Here is an 18,780-nt window from a genome sequence, read left to right as displayed (position 1 = left end):
AAATAAAAATATAATAAGACACTTTCTTCAAAAGATTGCTGATCCCTGAGGCAAAGCATACTGCTGGTCACTTCATTCTTTTTGAAGTTTCTTATATGGTAAACCAGATAGGCAAAGTGAGGTTTAATGTGCAGGTCCATTTCCTACAGGTCATGTTAGCAACTTCGATTCGTTAGCAGCTCTGATTAGTGGCAAGTTTTATACAGTAAAATACAGTAAAAGCCTTGAAGCAGAACTTATGGGTATGTTTGTGCTGCACACTGCAGCTAAATGTAGAGGCACCCTAACTAGTTACACTGTGGGTTGCGAAGCAGATGTATCTTGAGTGTCTGAACTGGAGAACTCCAGGAGATAGAAAGATGCAGGAAATAGATTATCCTTGCCTGAGCCGTGATGATTTAGCTGAAGTTCCCTAAAAGTGGATTTGCCACATGCAAGGACACAGGCCTATGGTATTCTGTGGAAAAAGGTAAGCGTACATGTGTACACACACACACAGAAATCTGGCTGCGTTCACTGATTTCTCTTCCAAGAAAGAATTGCCCTGCAAGACTTTGAACTCTATGGCAACGGGGGCAATAATACTTCAGAGATTTAAGAAACTATCTCGCGTTCAGTGACAAAATGTATTAATGCTTTAGTGTCTCATTTAAAACTATAATTATCACTGAAAATGAGCTTGGAAGTCTTATCAAGATCCCCGGGGTTTCTGTCCATATCTCAAACAGAAAACTGTTTTCCAGTCATCTGCCTTGAAAGAGGAGGAACTGAAGAGGAAGCAAGCTGGGAGCTCCTAATCAGCAAAGATATAGACAGTGGAAAAGTTGCACAATCTTATAAACAAACACATTATATATCATGTGTGTTATTTGCAACAATTAGCGTTACACTTGTTAATTATTCATACTTATGGCAATTAGTTTAACTTCATTTTAAAAAATTTAAATGCAGTTTTTCTCCATTTTCAGAAAAAAAATTCTAGTCATGTTTTTATAATGAGACAAATTATTACTGTTACTCATAAAGTGAGTAAAGGTTTTCTCAGATATGCTGGTAAAGTATTCATTTTGCTGAATTTACTACAAATTTATACTAGTAACAGAGATCAAAATTTGATCTGATGAGTGTAGAATCTATGAGTTTCTACACACACAAGCAAGCATGAATAATTTTTATCCTTTGGTTATAATGTTGTTAGCTTTATAGTTAATACAAATTGATGTAAGATAAGATCTTCTATGCTGCTTTTCAGTTCTTATTCAATATATTACACTTTTTAAGACTGAAACTATGACACTTTTAGACATTGGCCTTTTGTAACCAGACATTGCAATCTCTGATAAATTGTATGGTGGCTTTTTAATTTAAACCAGATTTGAACTCCTGTATTCAAAGGTCAAATGTTAATAAATTAACCTAATTCATTACATTGCCCCTAATAAACTGAACTTAAATATTTTCCAGGTCCTTGTTTTGATCAGATGGAGGGTTAACATCCTCAGTATGAAGTAATACTCACAGGAGGGATCTGTGGTGAAATGAGACTGATACAGTAAATTGTACTGTTTAAATGAATGTAGTACAGGAAGGAGAAATTAATTTCCACTTAGATGCTTAGGTTATAATGGAAAATATATCTTGTATGGGTTCATTTAACTTATCTCTGACCTTATGCTGATTATTTTAGCCAAAGGTATTGTTTGGCTTCAAACTAGATCGAAGTTTGTGAATAAATATTCGGTGCCAACAGGAATAACTCTACTACTCACTGGAGAAGAGACCTGATGGCCTTATATGTGCCCTCTTTCTGTAGCTAAATTTGTACCAGATGCAGAGACAAACTCTGGCTTAGGAAATAATGTCTGGAAGTAAGCCGGATGAGAAGGTAAAAAGGTAGGCAGGAACTTTTACTAACCCATAGCCTTGAAAGGCCCATCATAAATTTTTCTTAATACAAAAAGCAGTAAAATAACTTAGGCTATAACTACATTCAGAATTTCATACTTCTTTATATAATAGGTCCCACCCTTAAGTATTTAGGAAGTTACTTTCTAAGTCATTCTTTTTAAGCTGATTTATTTCCTTCTGAAACCCTCTGAAACCTTGTCAAAAGTATTATTGTTTAGCTTTTTAGGATTTACACATTGGATGAGAGTATTTTGATAGGAAAACCAAAAACAAATAAGCATTTTGATTAAATCCAGATGAGGTTCTGTATATAATGTTTTGTCTACATCAGAGCCAATGATAGAAAATCTTCAGAAAAATCTGCATAGTATGTATTTTCTTATTCATGAGAAGCAGTATCATTCTTGCTGTTATATTATTTATTCTTTAAGAAATAACACATGATGGGGGAGAAAAGGAGACCGAGAGAGGGGAGATTGTACTTACCTGAAAATTCCTGAATTTGAGAATCTTCTACTTCAAACAACAACTCGTCATGAATTTGGGCAATTAACCTGAAAAAATATGTATTTTATTCCAGAGACTTTAGATAACATATGCATGAAATTTCTAGCAGCACTTTCCATTCATGTCATCAACTCAGTATTGTCACATGCACAGTGGATACTTTAAAGTGAAAATAAACATCCTAAGAAAATGAAGCATTTGTTAGTGGAGTTAAAATGATTGCCACACACATATTCTGAAAACATACTGGCCATGGTCTTAAACCCAAACTGTGCTAACTTATAAATGTCATTCAGATTTGACGATGTGATGAAGTATCGCCTAAAACCCATGTAATTTAGCTGGCAAGAAGCCAGCCCTCTTGCGAGGAGTTATACAGACAGATTATGTTTCATTGATATAGCTTGTTTTTCTCAAGTTGAGGCTGTAATAAATGTGGTTGCAAAGCGGCAGTTTTACTAATATAAACTAGGTCAATGGTAAGAGTACATGGCTCACTGGTTTCTATTAACCTCTACTGTAAGCTTGGCCAGTGACATGAGTCCTTTCCGGGAAAGAAGCCTTTCACTTAAGTGCAAAGTGTCCTCATGCCGACAAACAAGTAGGCTGAAGAATGAAAACTGTAGGTAAACACAACCTGATCTGCTGCCTCTACTATCAGGACAGTTGTCTTCATCAGAAGAACGTAATATACAGCTGAGAGCAGCAACATCTTAAAACACATGCAAGTAAATCTACCAGAGCACTTCAGTTAGAGCTGTTTTGCAATTAATTTCTATTGTTGCATTGTTTTCCTCTGCATTAGTTCTAGATCTATAGGTCTCTTTCATATAGACCATTTCTTAATTGTTCAGTGCTTACAGGAACAGCACCTTAAATTATTGGTTTGCATGCAAAGGTACCTTTACAATGGAAATAATAAATGTAATTGATTGAATCATGTCCAAAGCAGAACTGATATAATCAAACACAGGTAACCTTTGAGTCTAGTTCTCACTTGGGGAGGAAAAATACTGCATATCTGATCAGACTGTATTCCTACTAGGTGTAGTATATTACTTCTTTAATTATTGTAGCTGGGGGGTTAAGTCATAAAAACTTACCACCTATTTCTGAATTGCTCTGCAATTCATATATAACATTTAAATTAAATGTCCATTGTAGGCTTTTCTTAATACCTAGCAGTTATTCAAATAAATCATTCCTTAGAACTGGCTGAAACATCAGTATAGTTACTACTTATAACTTTTCACAGCTTTTGGGAAAATATCCTAAGATAGTTTCACACTGCTTTAAATTACAATGTGACATTGACTAAGAGTGTGGTGAGATCTAATAATAGATCTTAAATTATTAGTCACTTACAGCACAGTCAGGAGCAGAGTGAAACAGATTAACATATTTCAAATAGGAAATGGGGACACAGAATACAAAAAGAAATAGATGAAAAGACCAGGATCATCTGTAGCAAGAGACTATGGTTACATGAAAAGTTACAATTTCCAATGTAAGTAAAACAAGAGATTCCTCATAATCATTCAAATGACATGTAAAAAGATATAAATCAGAAAGAACTGTGAATATTAAAACCTCTGAATATACTGTGAATCAATGGAATAAGTGAAAATAATTACTTTGATTAAACCAGTGCAATAAAATTGTGATAGACTGGTTATTATTTGTATCAGAGCAGTGTGTCATGCCTCCAGTCAGGATTAGAGCCCCAATATTTAGTAAAGAACAGTCAGTTCTTAGAAGAATTTACAATGTAAATTAAATTTTTTATCATCAGTTTATCAGGATTTAGGAACAGAGGGAAAAGAATTGGATTTTCAAAGACACTCAGAACTGGATTAACTGGCCACCTCATCTCCATGCTAAAAGTAAAACTGAGCTCAGAAGGATAAGATTTAGACCAGAGATGCATACTTTTATATAGTTCTACCTTATGCAAGTCAGAAAACCTGTGGAAGCACTGTGAACAGAACTCAAAGTTTCTGTCTAGACAGCCCAAAACACCTGACACAACTCTCTATGTTCTAGTTCATCTACTGAAAGCAGCACAGTTATCTTGGTTCTCCATCTGGGCTGAAATACCCTGTTTCTCACTGTTCATCAGACTGTATAGCACACCCTATCAAGGCAATTATATTGCTTACAGTTAGTTTAGTAACTACGTAGAGCTGCATAAATGCATCTACCCAGTCTTAAATACCTTCCTTTGAAGCTCAGGACAGTATCTTGTCTCTGTTAAAATACTGAACTGGAAATTGGCATGGCTGGTTCTCTTCCTAGCTCTGTTCTGCTAAGCAACACACACATCTCATTTCACTCTGAAAATGGGGATATTTATCTCAGAGACATGAGATCTAAGAAATCAGTATTTCTAAACACCTCAATTTTCAAATGAAAATTATTACCTAAGTGTTTAATTAACACTAAATACGATGTCCCAGTTTGATGCCGAGAAGGGGAACTGTACATACTATTTCCTCCTTTTCATCTAACAAGTTAAGATTTTTTTATGCTCTCAAATCTCTTTTTCTTGTCCCTCTTACGTCCGCATCACTGCTTTTGAAGGTTTGTAGTTCAAGGCCTCCTGCAATTTTGCAGAGGTGTTAAAGTAATAACATTTTCATGCAATGTGCTGTTCTATAGCAGGGGAGCATTCAGTGTGACATTCATACAAATAAAAGAAAAATCAGAGTAATCTATAGGTTCAAAATTCATATCTTTCCCCTCTCCAGTGGGTGCACACACATCTATAACACACCTTGCGTGAAAAAGTGTGGAAAAAAATCCTATGTTTTTGTTTAATAGCTTAATTAACTCATCTCCACTATGAAGGAATCTTGAAATAGCAGGTTCCTACAGTTGTCTCTTGCTAAAACCTACGGTAAAGCAGATTAAAGACTGCAAGTCAGGCAGGGACCAATATTTCTTTTGTTCTACAGATTATAATAATATCTTTGATTTACAAGGTAATATTTCCTTAATTATTTTATTGATTGCCTGAAAATTAGGGATCATTTCTGGCCAGTGCACATACAATTTCTTTTAGTGAAAAACATGTCCTGCATCTGTGTTTGACTGTGATATGAAATGTGGATATAGCTACAGCATAAACCTTCAAATGCTGAAGTTTTTCTCTGATTGCCAGTTTAAACATAGTTTTTGATACCAATTTACTGTGCCCTGCACACAATATCCTTATAAAACTGTTGTGCTGCTCCATAGAATTTTAAAAAGAAAATCCTTCTAATTCTCCAAAACACTACATTCATGATTCCTCCCATTTACTATGAAGTAACGCAGAGATTAAACCACGGCTAGGGGGGACAGAAGAGACTATGAATGAATTGAGCTCAGAATTAAATACTTAGCTAATTTTCAGGTTTTCAAGGATCCACTCAGTTATCATTACTGTATCATAATCATATAAGTGACTCGATATGCCAAGAAAAAAAAACTGTCATAAAGAGATTTCTTCATAATGTTCTATTTATGAGGCCGGTTGGCTCTGTATTGCACAACTTTTCATAGGACCAGGCCAGTTTGTTTTCCTAACATAAGGACAAATAAAGATCTTGTACCTTATTGCAAAGCAATAAGTTCCAGGTCTGGACCTTTGTTTTCTAAAGCACACAACTGCAGGTTCTTCCGCGACCGCTTTAGATGCCTTGCGCAGAAGTACGCTATTGAACTGACTCCAACAAAGCAGCTACAATGTCACTGGCTAGCAATTGTATTTCTTTACCATTAAAGGAAGCAACTTTTGTCTAACCTGTAAATGAGAATTCTGTGGCACAATATGCTACAGAGTCTACGTCTGAAGCTCTGTTTTAACACAGTTACATGCAGGTATGTGCCAAGAGATACTCATACTAATGAAACTTAGGCTTCTTCTATAGTCAAGGAACTCAGGGACGTTTTAACTTACATGTTCTGAAGTGACATCTGGAAGACCCCATCTCTATGAACCGACTTTGTAGGGATCCTAGCTCCTAATATACCTACTTAAAAGTTGTTCAGAAAGAACAGCCCTCTACATTTTTTTTTATATGTTTTTATATCATCAGGGAGATTTTTACTGCTGTTAACAACACATCTCAAACATAATACTGTCTAGTTTTCCACACTGGTCTACATGAAGATAATACAAAATAAAAAGCACCTACAGACTGACTGACAGTAGGTTAATGAACTCCATAGTTTGGAAGCAGACAACACGGCAGCTCCAGACCAGCAAGCTGCAATAGCTGTCCCTACTGGGTTTCCTCCTCACAGCCCTCTTAAAACTCCCATGGGAGGTCCAACTAGTCACGGGCAGTGCAAAGGAAAAGGATGAGAGACAGACTAAGCCACAGGTGTAAGGTACTAAGTATATTGCTTAAAGCCTGTCTGAGAGGATCTCACATATTGCATTGAGCTGGGTGCTTTAAGAGTCTGATAAGAAAATATTTTAAAATGAGGTTTCATGTAAGATAAGTGGGAAGCCTTAAATAATAGGGTCTGATTTGCATGTACAATAAGGAATTAAAGGTGCCTCATTCTGACTAAGAACAAAGCTGAGGAGCACAGATTAAAATAGCTTAAGACTTACCTATGTCCTGGTGCTTAATGCTTCCTATCAGTTAGCTCTACATCTTCAGAAAAAAAATAGGTGTGCTACCATTAGACTGTCTGATTCTGGGCTAGAGTACTCAGGCATAAAATTTCCATGAAAAATGATTTCTTTATAATTCAACGACATGCTGAGAATTAAACCATAACTGAAGACTAGATTTTTTAAAACCCAAGGATACTTTTTAAAAGGACTAAAAGGGGGGAATTATTTCAAATCCATCATAACTCACTTGTTTGGGTAAAAATTCCAGTTATTAAAAAATCCCACAAAACATTACTTAAGAGCATAAAACAATGTTCGCAAAGAAGATTTTTATATAGATACAATGAAAACTACATGTATATATATAAAAAGTGACTAAAAGCAAACTACTTCTTAAAAAGTGTTAATGACCACTTAGCACCAAAACGATGCATTCAGAAATACCTAAAAAATCTGTCCTCTTCTATCACATATAGTTTTCTTCTTATTTATAACAGCACTATGTCCCTGATCATTTAATTTAATATCATTTTTCTACAACAGCAACAGATTTTATATTCCAAATATTACTATCTTTGTCTGCCACCCTATGTTACCTCACATTTTAACGAATAAGATAAGCATCCAACTAATAAAGTCACATTTTTTTCATTTTGAAATTGAAGCCTCTACATTCTTACTGGGAGACTACAACATTGCAGTTAGGAGAGTGCACAGCTAAAAACTTTGTATATAACCATAAGTCAAAAAAAAAAAAAAAAATCCCAGAAGAGCATAAAAGCCAGCAAGTGGTTAGAAAAAACGATAGAACTACTAAGATGATTTTGAAATCAGATAAATGAGACAATATGAAAAAAGTATAAACAATAATAATAAATCTAAAGTAGACAGGGAATTTCTATTCTGTGTCCTGTAACTCAAGAACAAGATAATACTTAATGTTAGAATTTGAGAAATTCAAATTTAACAAATACAAATTTAATAAAAGAAAATATTGGTTTACAAACCTTGTAATTAAACACATTTCCAGAAAAAGCCAGAAGAGTCAACCATGTAACAAATATTTCTATGGATTTCAAGAACTAAAAAAAAAAATTGCAACTATTTTGGGGAAAGACTTCTAAGTCTCATGCTTCAGGACTTAGATTCATCTCCACAAGCACAGAGCAAGGTGAAAATTTACAGACAAGCAGGCTGTCCCTACAAATCTTACACCTTCCTGCTGAAGCATCTGCTACTGGCCACACTTGGTGATAATGGACCAGATGGATGTTGGATCCAGTTCTTCTTAGAAATCTCTGTTCCCCACACTAACATTCCAGATTGATATACATGTATTTTTAGATACTACAATTGCTACTTGTTATTTAATTGATGCACAGTTTCCCCACAAAAGTACACAGATTCTAGTGGAAAGAATGCCTATTAAATTGTCATACAATAAAAGAATAAGCTTAAGATAATTTTGTAACATTTTGTAGATTTTTCAAGTTTCTCTTGAAGCTGCATCTATTAAGATATTTAATGCTATAAAAGCCATAGTTTAAGATATATCATGCTTGCATAGGTGTTACCTGAATGTAGTTTAAGCTAATCCTTTCACAGTTTCCTTAAAAACAGTCACTGAGGCCAAGATATTTTAACATTTTAACTACAAAAATTCAGCTAACTTGTGAAATTTGTTTTCGTGGTGACTCTATCATGAAGAACAGGAAGCTGAGCAGAATTATCACATAGACTCGAAGTGTGTTAAAACACGCTAAACTAAAAGGTGACCTGTAAAAATTGTTTTTATAAACTAGAAGTATTATTTGTGTTGAATAACCCACAGAAAGGGACATTTTAAAATCTGCTACGTGATGAATGGCCTTTTCAGCTGTCATCTTTAAGCATATTAAATATATTTAGCTCTTTGAAAAATAAATCATTCTGACTCGTTCTGGCTCATTGTGCATACAGTATTTAGGTAACAGTTCATGATCTTGAGGAGGAAAGAAATAGTTTTGCTAAGTCACAGCACACCTAGGAATATGTTCTCTTCGAGCAGCAAAGAAGAGCTATGCAGTGGACTGGGAAAGCAGCTATGCAGAGCTCACACTAATTTCTAAAACAGCAATATGAACTAAAATTTTTCCTTCTGCTAGTGAAACAAAAGCATACATCTGCCCTGTGAACCAAAAATCTTATTCTCCTCTCAAGCAGAATGAAAAGCATTTATCTTTTCCTTGTAGTTTTATTTCCTCACTACCAGGCCAAGGATAAAAGTTAACTATTTTGCCAGAATTAATACTTCAGAGCAGATCTGCAACCATATACTGGGACAATGGGCAGAGTACCAGAACAATAAACATTTACTTGAAAATCCCAGATAATTGTTACAGAAGAAACATGAGTAAAAACAATTCTTTAATTTTTCAAGAAACAGATAAAGGGACATAAGATATACACCTAGAACTAAACAAAACCATTAGACATAGCAGCAGCATTAAGCAGCTGACTGAATGTATTTGGTTGAAGCTATGACGTAAGCAAACAGTTGGTCTTGTTAGTACGTCCTTTTGAATGAATCTAAAAAACTATTACCACTTAATAAAGTACCAACGTTTGAATCCTTACACACCTTATAAAAGTGCCTCTAGGCTCTTCTCATGTGTGACTAAAACTGAAGCCACTTCCAACAAAAGAGCAACTTGTGATTTGTCATGTGATTTGTGTCAGAAAAAAATCCAGGCCACCTAACGCAATGCTTGTTCCTCGCACGGCTCGGGTTCTGTCTCGCTATTTCAGCTGTCTGTCCAGAAGCAATCTGCATTTACAGTTCATCAACTCAGAAAATCATTAGGTTGATTAAAGCATTTGTTCTTTGAGAGAGACATACCAAACCTTCAACATCCATTGCTATAAAAAAAAAAAAACAGTTGGGACCAAGAACAAAAGATTTTGCCTTTTCCTCTTATATACACTGGTTGCTCCTCCTTATATGATCATTCACTTATATTTGGCCTGTCACTGAACCTGTTTCTTTAACTAGGCTCAGGACATGCCGAGAAGTGAAGCTGTGTGTTTGTGGCACAGGTCCAGTGCTGTAGGAACAACAAATGGGTGAGAAAGGAGAACTGTTGGAGTCATGCCAAATTACTCAATATTTCTGTAGACCTGTTCAATTTAATTTGCATGTTGTTGGGATGTTATCATCTTTAATGACTAAAAGCTTGCTGAGAAGCCCATGTAGCACCACAAAGACACTGGATAACATCTGTATTATCTTTAGCTTACAAAACAATAATTTTGATAGGAATCTGTATGGGCAGCAGTTCTTCCGTAAGTTGCCGGCATCCTTATTTCATACCAAGTTTCCATGCATCTGCAGCTGTAATGATGTTTTAAACACTGAAAATAACTGTAATTGTCAATCTGAGTTCACTGAGCACCTTTATGCTTTCATAAATCCCATAAATTTTTCTTTCAGCTGCTACTGTATGCCTTGATCACACTTCAGAAATTTCTTTGTTATCATCTGCCTGCAGGAAACATTGTATGGAGGTTCAGTGAATTGCATCAGACAGGTAAAAGCTGGCACTTGAATAATTTATGCCAGCAGCTTACTTTCAGTAAGCAACTTGGCCAACAGCTGCAGAATAGCGTCTTAACAAAGATCTGGACAATATGGAAGAAGTCTGAAGAAATCATTTTGGTTATTCATCAGTGTCACGTGAAGTGCACAGATGTGAGCACTGATGCCAGTAATGAACCCACAGTACTATCAGATCCTTATAAATATTGCATTTATTGCTAACCTTCCTCTTTTCTTTAAAATTATTTCCAAGCATCTGATTGACTTTTTATTGTCAACAGCATGAGTTGCTAGGTTATTATTTGAATTAAAAGATGAACAAACACAAAGAGAAAAAAGAGGTTGCCAGTTGTCTGAACAGCCATTGCTCAGTCACAGTGGAATTTATTGTTCATTCGTGAGGCCCCCCTGATTGACCTTCATGAAAATGTAACCTGATTACCTTTCACTGATTTCCAGATGCAATATCATATGTGCAAACAGTAACTGAAAATCTACTGATTATTAGTTGTACAAGAAATCAAGCTACATACTGTTGGGTCAGAGGTTGCTCATATTAGAACAATTTAAAATATATGCAAAATGAATGCAGCTCTGTCAGTGAAGAATGCTGTAAACATACCTGTAAATAATGTTAAAACCTGAAAGACCCTGGCTAGAATTTACTTTGATTTTTTTTTTTAATTTCCAAGGTAATGAGACAAAATGTTAGCTGTCAGCCACTACTTGGCTATGTCTTGTACAAGAAACCATCCCTCAGTGTAAATAAGGGGGTCATACTCTGTTCCAGAGCATATATAAAAGATATTTCTCTTTGATATGTTGTTCAAAGTGAAAATCCTGTTTCCAAAATTAGAAGTTCTAATAGGGAAAAAAAATACTTAAAAGGGGATGAAGATATAAGAAAAGATAGTAACGTGCTATCTTTGGAATGAATATGATCTGATGTGGTGATAATAGGAGACTGATTGTATTTCTCATTTTGGAAGCGCTACTGTGAATTCCCACTGTTACAACAACAACACCCATTCTGTATACACTTCCTTCTAACAATATTTTCCAAGTGCTTTACAAAGGACATTAGGATCATTACTGTGATTTTAGTGATAAGAAAACCAAGAAAGAGACCACTGAAAAAATAACTAACTGAATGTCACCTGGCAGACAAACGACTGAGTAGGGACACAAATATTCAAGTTCTAGTCCAGTACTGCACTGACGAGACCACAGCGATACTTTCCGATGCCTGAACTAGCTTCTGTTCAGGTGAGTGTTCATAGAGCGCATAACGCTCTTGTGCTTTTCTGACAAACCTGGCTCTTAAGTACCTGCTAAATATTACAGCAAGGAGCCATTAGGAACTATTAAAAGACTCTCCTTTAGTAAAGCCATCCAGTTGTTAATGGCTGGCAGGAGTTCAGAATTCCAGTTTAAAACAATCTTGGTCTTTCCCAGCTGTGATATTTACGGCAGGAATAACAAGAAGCAGAGGCAATGGTGCTTCTATGGCTTGTGCAGCACCTTCCCCATGTTTTTGCAATGCAAGGGAATTCAGCATGTAAAACATCAATACTTTCCATGTCTGTTATCTCCCTAACCACTTGCTGACACAAATTCTTTAAAAGAGACAGTACAGAGAGTAACCACAGTAAAATTTTCTGTTGAGAGAAGGACACATTCACAAGCTTTCCCAGATAGGACATTAGTTGCAAAAAGCTTTGGCTTTCTCTAAATTTCAAAAACCAGATAGTTATTCGACCTCAATATGTGTGTGCTAGCTAGGAACTGAAGAAGGGTATGCGCTCTTTGCCCTCTCATCACCTCAGCATGCCTTCACCATTAAAGACTGTTGGCTGTTTTGTCCTAGATGCCAGCTGCTGCATTGCTAATCTAACTCCAAATTACTCCTGCTAAAGGAATTTTCAACCAGGCCACAGCTGCCAGATTCTGGCCTCTTCATACAACTCAGGCGGCAAAAAGAATTACAATCAGGGCAGAGAACCTGGGACAAAATGGGCAATGCAATATATTACAGTACATCATCCAGTATTTAATGCATAGAGGCATCACTGTCTGACTGCATACAGTAACTCTGCCAAAGAATCATTTTCCATTTCAGATTCAGATTAGAATCAATCTTGCTTGCTTGCTTGCTTTTTCTTTCTTTCTCTCTCTTTCTCTTTCCTTCTCTTTTTCTCTTTCTTTGGAAATAGTTCAATGGTATGTTGCTCAAAAAGTTGCAAGAACATTGAAAAATGTTACTCAGAATAAGTTTTGGTTTTAGCATAGGAGTGGTTCTATCACTGAATTCAAACTCAACACATACAGTTTATATTTGTAATTAGAAGTTACATTTTGAAACATTACACTGATCAAATAAGACAACACTACTGTGTGTAAATGATACACACTCAATTTATAGTGATACATATTAAACATAATTGCAAATTATGTTTGGAAGGCAAAACCTTGTCACTTTGCACTCAAACTCCCACTGAAATCCTTAAAACAAGTTTGTTACATCTAGGTTTTTATAATTTCATCATATAGGTGGAAATAGAAACATTGCTATTCTGCACTACCTGCCATCTTTGCTTTTATTTGAAGTCCAACTGCAAAAATTCATGTTCTATTCGATTGTCTACTACAGAGTTACAAAAGATGAGAATCTTTTTTTTTTTCTGCATGTTTGCCTTCCAAGCGTCTTTGTATTGTGGCAAGTAGAGATGCTTACTGACTGTCTGCACCATCCATTCAACGCTTTATTGAAGGAAAGTTAGACCTCATTATTTCTGCTGGTGGTGTATGAATCTTGAGGATGCTCTGTGATCTCTCACCCAACTATGCACAGCCACAATCGTGATGTGAGAATCGTGATGACCTAGCTTTTCTTTAGAAAAGGAAAGCCATCTACACAAGATTAAAAAATGTTCATTTATTTTGCTTGCGCACTGGTTTCCTGATTCCTGTTTTTTTCCCAGGCCATTGAATGTTCAATTGCCATTATACAATATGCTCAAATACAGGAAGGATATGATCAGTGGGCTTGATTTCTAAGATCCTGAACTACCACTGAACTAGATCTGACTGAGTTTAAATGGCCCCAAGGGTAATTCATCATGTCAAGATAGATTTACAAAAAAGCCTATTTTAGCACAAAGCTATAACTTTGAATACATTAAACCATCTCACAAGTCCTTGCTTGTTGAAAGACTCAGAGGCATACACAGCATTTCCTCAGCTGCTTAAAATGCCAGAGAGATCTTCATTTCAATGATTTTTATTTTAAAATTAAATTTTTTTATAGTCATTAATCACTAACCTGGCTGTTAAAGTTGGAGAAATGACAACAGAGGTAAAAATCTCAACCATAGCCATTTTACAAAGATCAGCTGCAGATCCTACAAAAGAAAGTGATATGCTTTTAATTTAAAGCATGCCAAAGGAAAAAGTTCTTTTTAGAATCATGACATAGCAATAAAAAAGTCCAAAGATTTTGAACTATTAGCATTGACCACACTAGCAGAATCAATTGATGTAATATAGTAAGCAGATCATAAGATTAATAAGTAACAAACTGAGTATTTAGATCTTAACTTAAAAACAGAAAATAATAATATCAATTTAGAAGTGAATTGAAGTTGAATTTTACAGGTCTGGCCGGGAGCTGAAAAATTCCTTTTTATAAAAAGTGTTGAATTTCTGAAATGATCTTGCTCTAAATTTGAATTAAAATTTACCTAAAAATCAATAAAAAATAGGTGTTGAAAAAAAGGTCAAAACATTTTTTCCAGAACTACTCATTAACCATAAAACAAGTGGAGATCCATAGCTAGTTACTGAGATGTCCCTGCCCAATTGTGAATTTAGCCCAAACACATGTCTTGTTTTCCAGTGCAAATGACATGTGTCAAATTGATTCACCACAACAGAAATAGAGACTCACTGATATAGAAAGTAAGAAAAGATGTTTCTGTCAAGGTCAGGTAGATATGTTCTTAGTAATTGTGAGAATAAAATTATAAAATTGAGTACTTCATCCACTGTAATACACATGTTCTACTATGCATCCTTCATGAAATAATATAAAATAATAAACTACAAAATAACTTTCAAGAGAAAGTTTTTTGAAACAATTTTAGAAAGAGATAATTTAATTTTTTATTTAAAAATTTTTAATTATTTTAAATCTTTTAAGTCTTTTCTGGTTGACTTTGCTGCAATTTTGTAAGTTTAACTGATACAGCATACTTTAGGAAAAGCATTTTGATTATATTTTTCTGACCAGTCCTACAATCCTTCTTTTTTAAAACATTCCTTAATGTTAATATGATAAAATAACATAATAGACCAGACAGATATTTTTCAACGAGGCATTGGTGGATATAATTATATTCCCAGTGCATTTGGACCTTACAAAATAGCAAGCTACCAGAGAAGAGTTCTCTCAAATAAATGTAATAGTTTTCAGGATTAATAACACTTGAATAAAATACACAGTTTGTTCTACAGAGTTAGCTAGAGCTGAATCATAACTGGAATATTATGCTGTACATTGCTAAAGACTATTTAACGGGGAAACATTCAGTAAGAAAAAAACACTGTGGCAAATCTAGTTACAGTAAGTTAAAATTGGAATTCTGTAAATTCCTCTCAATATTTGTGATGCCTCAGATGAAGCTTCTGGTATCAATGGCTGCTAACAAATCCAAGATGCCAACTCCTTACTGTAATTAGACTATTTATATATAAATATTAAATACACATATACATATAGGCATATTGCATATGCATACACATATATGCACATATATTATATGCAGTTTAGTACAGCAACTGTGATGAAATGTTTTAGCTTCAATTAGAAAGTTTTTGTAGTCTTTAAATATTATCTCTGAGCTGAAATTCTGGAATTAAAAGATCTAGTCTAGAAAGCAATTTTTAATAAAATTTAAGAATACTGAATATTTTGTAATTTTTAATCTTGTTTTGTCAGACCTTCCAATATCACACATTATGAGCAATGGCTACACAGCTTTTTGTCAGATTTGTCGTCTGGTATTATTTGAACCTGCAATGAAATACGGTAATCTTATCATTGTAGGTTATGATGAATGCATGTGCAGATTTTTGCAGACAGTCCTGTGATGGCTTTGCCTCGGTTCCTAGCTCTTTGCACAGAGGGACAGAGGCAGGTTCTGACCAGAAGGATCTGTACCTTTCTCAGTGCTGCACCGTGCGCTCAGCAGGGCTCACTGCACCGGCTCGAGCCTCGCGCCTTCAGTGGGGGCTGGCTGCTGGCCAGCTGGAGAGACACCCAGGTGAAGTGAACCCCAGCCTGCCTGCAGGAGGGTGTGCAGGCAGGCCCACCATTACAAATGATTACTAATCACTAATTTACTAATCACTTTATGCTGTTTTTACTTTTCCAATTTATCTGGCAAATTTGCAAAGTTGTTTCATGAAAAAGCCACCTTTAGCCTCGCCCTTCACAGAATTGTTTCTGAATGTTCTTCACGAAGAATTTAATTGGGTTTCAAAACAGCTAATGATAATACATGGTTCTTGTAATATTGTGTATTTCTCAAACTAAAGCTATCCGACAAGCCTGTAAGTAGCAACATCACAGAAACCCTGCCTGTTGGGTAACAAATTGTCAAAGAAACTAGAAAGGAAACTGTTTTAAGACAATGATATTTTGAAGCACTGAATCCTATGTATTTTTTGCATACATTGTTTGTATCTGTACCTGTATGTAGCTACCCCAGCACATGACGTTTGAGACACTGTTTATTTGCAGTTTCCAGAGTAGCTAGGATACATAATTTAATTTGTCTTTTAAAAGGGAACTTATGCCTCAGATTCATTCTTTTGAGATTATGAAACTAATTGTCTGCTAGAGTCAAACGCAGACAGACAGAGAGACAGAAATATAGACAGACATGTAGATAGGTAGGCAGGCAGGCAGGTAGTTTTTTACCTTGAACGACAAAATTGACAGCCTGCCTCTCTGCTTGAGTCCGCAGTCTGTAATCCTGTGCGTTGATATTCGCCAATGGTCTTTTACGGCCCATTATGGAAACCACATAACCTTGTAAGATTTAAAGAGAAATTAGCATTCTTCAAGTGACTAAAAATTAGACTTCAAAAATTATTTTGGAATATGTTATATATTTTTTTATTTACTCAAAGCAATTTAATATTTATGCCTTTGAAAATAGTCAGAGCTTCTCAGAAATACTTCGATTTTGTATGGTTGGTCCAAGAATTATTTCATTCAGAGAACTGGTACAAGTTACACATGGAAAACTTTTGTTCATTAGGAGTGTCATTAGTAGTCTATTGATAGGAGTGTCTCCTGAGTGTCTGCTTCATTAGGAGTGTCTACTGATACACCAGTAAATTTTCTCTGTGGGAGATGAAACTATAAACACCTAGCAGAATTAGTTATCAGTTGTAGACATAATTAGAGCTTTCTATGCAGTGAATAGTTTACTTGGGGATAGTGAAAAAAAATCAATTTGTGGAGCAATTAAATCATTAGGAATTTGTTCCGAGCTTATCAAATAGTTTTCAGGCCAAAAAAAAAAAAACTGTTTTTTTCCATTTTATTCATGTGATAAAGTCATGTCCCTTTCACACCGATGCTTCCTTAACTGTAATGTGTTAATTTTGCAGTTTAAAAGAGACACATGGAAACATAGTTAAACTTTTATGATAGGCCTAATGATGCAGTTTGCAAAATAACTATTCTGAAGGGTGAATGAGAAGAAGTAAGAGAGGAAAAGAGTCCTGAGCATCCTCTTGTCAACACAAAACACACAAAAGTGTATCTCAGCTTATCTCCCAAACTAGACTTCTTATTTTAAGTCAGAAAAGTGAAAAACCTTCCATGTTAAAAACATATCTTAATAAAAACTTATTACACTTCTGATCATCTTTGACTAACCATGATTCATCATTGGATATCATGGAAGTTCAGACTGCCAGTTTCATCTCATCTTCTTTGATAATCCAGACAACAAGCACAGTAAGGAGACATCTCCAAGCACAAAGTTCTGACCTTTCTGAAGAAAACACATACCCAATCTTCTGCAGAAAGGATGAAAATGGTTGTGCTGAACTGAAAAGGCTTTCTGTGAACTACTATGTTTCCAGGAGTGTTGACATCAAAAGCACCATTTTTGGAACAAAGAACCGAATTATCTGGAGGTTAGGATATTCGCTGGCAAATCAGTCTTCCTGACTCCTCCTGACTTAGTATCTAAGGGGATGGAATTCTCAAAACACTCAGGGGATTTACTGCAATATCCCATAATTGCTGTATGGTGCGTTTCCACAACAGAACGACACTTGCTACAGACATAGCCCATTAGCATACTCTGAACAAATACCACCTCTCATATAATAGCAGGAGGGTATGCTTCTATGGCCAAAGACTAGTCTGCATATACATGTTTAAATGAGGTCTTAACATAGTCTTTTTAATATATTGATAATTCCATGAATAAAAATACCTTCATCACAAATGAATGTTATTTATCTGCTTATCAATGTTATCTATCTGCTGCCAGCAATATCAAACATTCATAGCACCTAAATATTACTATTATATCATATTATATCTATGACATGAACTCTCATCAATAATAAGAAAGACTAAGATGTACTTTGCTAACAAAGTGGACCAGATTTTCAGTATGGCTTTGATATAATCTGTTTCTTCAACTCAGAGTCCAGTTGCACTTTTCCCAGACTTTATGCAAGGATTTAAAGTGTCTGTCCTGTCTCTTAGCTCATTCAAGGTCTCCTCAGCTACAGTTTCAGTCCACTCTTTCACCTGAAACTTTGAGTTTGGTCAAATTATTCTCACTCCTGAAGGGCTTGCTCCTCAGTGAAGCAGATGCTGCTCACCTTCAAACTGTATATAAGTAAAGTTATTTTATAATGAGCTCACTAGGTTGGAATGTTTTTTCTAGCAAGAATCTGAGGCAGATTGACAGGAAAAATATTACATAAGGTTGACCTGCTGCAGAATTTTTGTCCCTGTACAACTGAAACAGATTGTTCTTCTACCATTAATGGTTAAACTATGGGTGATAGTTGGGAGCAAGAGGAGGTGTAAGTACTAACTGGACAAGTGTGTGCCAGTTTTCGATGGCAATCAAGGACATGAGTTAAC

At 35.4% G+C, this 18,780-nt stretch overlaps 1 protein-coding gene across 1 annotated transcript in view; it reads right to left on the bottom strand.

Annotated features, from left to right (window-relative positions):
* POLN (DNA polymerase nu) overlaps window positions 1-18,780 on the bottom strand; it is a 108,660-nt gene that overhangs the window by 11,049 nt on the left and 78,831 nt on the right. Inside the window, exons 21-23 of the mRNA XM_026112781.2 lie at window positions 16,579-16,689; window positions 13,921-13,999; window positions 2,395-2,462 (exon numbers count right to left, since the gene is read on the bottom strand). Coding sequence (XP_025968566.2) covers window positions 2,395-2,462; window positions 13,921-13,999; window positions 16,579-16,689 — 258 coding nt within the window. The remainder of the gene's footprint in view (window positions 1-2,394; window positions 2,463-13,920; window positions 14,000-16,578; window positions 16,690-18,780) is intronic.

The sequence above is a fragment of the Dromaius novaehollandiae genome, chromosome 4 (genome assembly GCF_036370855.1).
Source record: "Dromaius novaehollandiae isolate bDroNov1 chromosome 4, bDroNov1.hap1, whole genome shotgun sequence".
NCBI classification, from domain to species: Eukaryota; Metazoa; Chordata; class Aves; order Casuariiformes; family Dromaiidae; genus Dromaius; species Dromaius novaehollandiae.
This window is presented reverse-complemented; position numbering and strand designations above follow the sequence as displayed.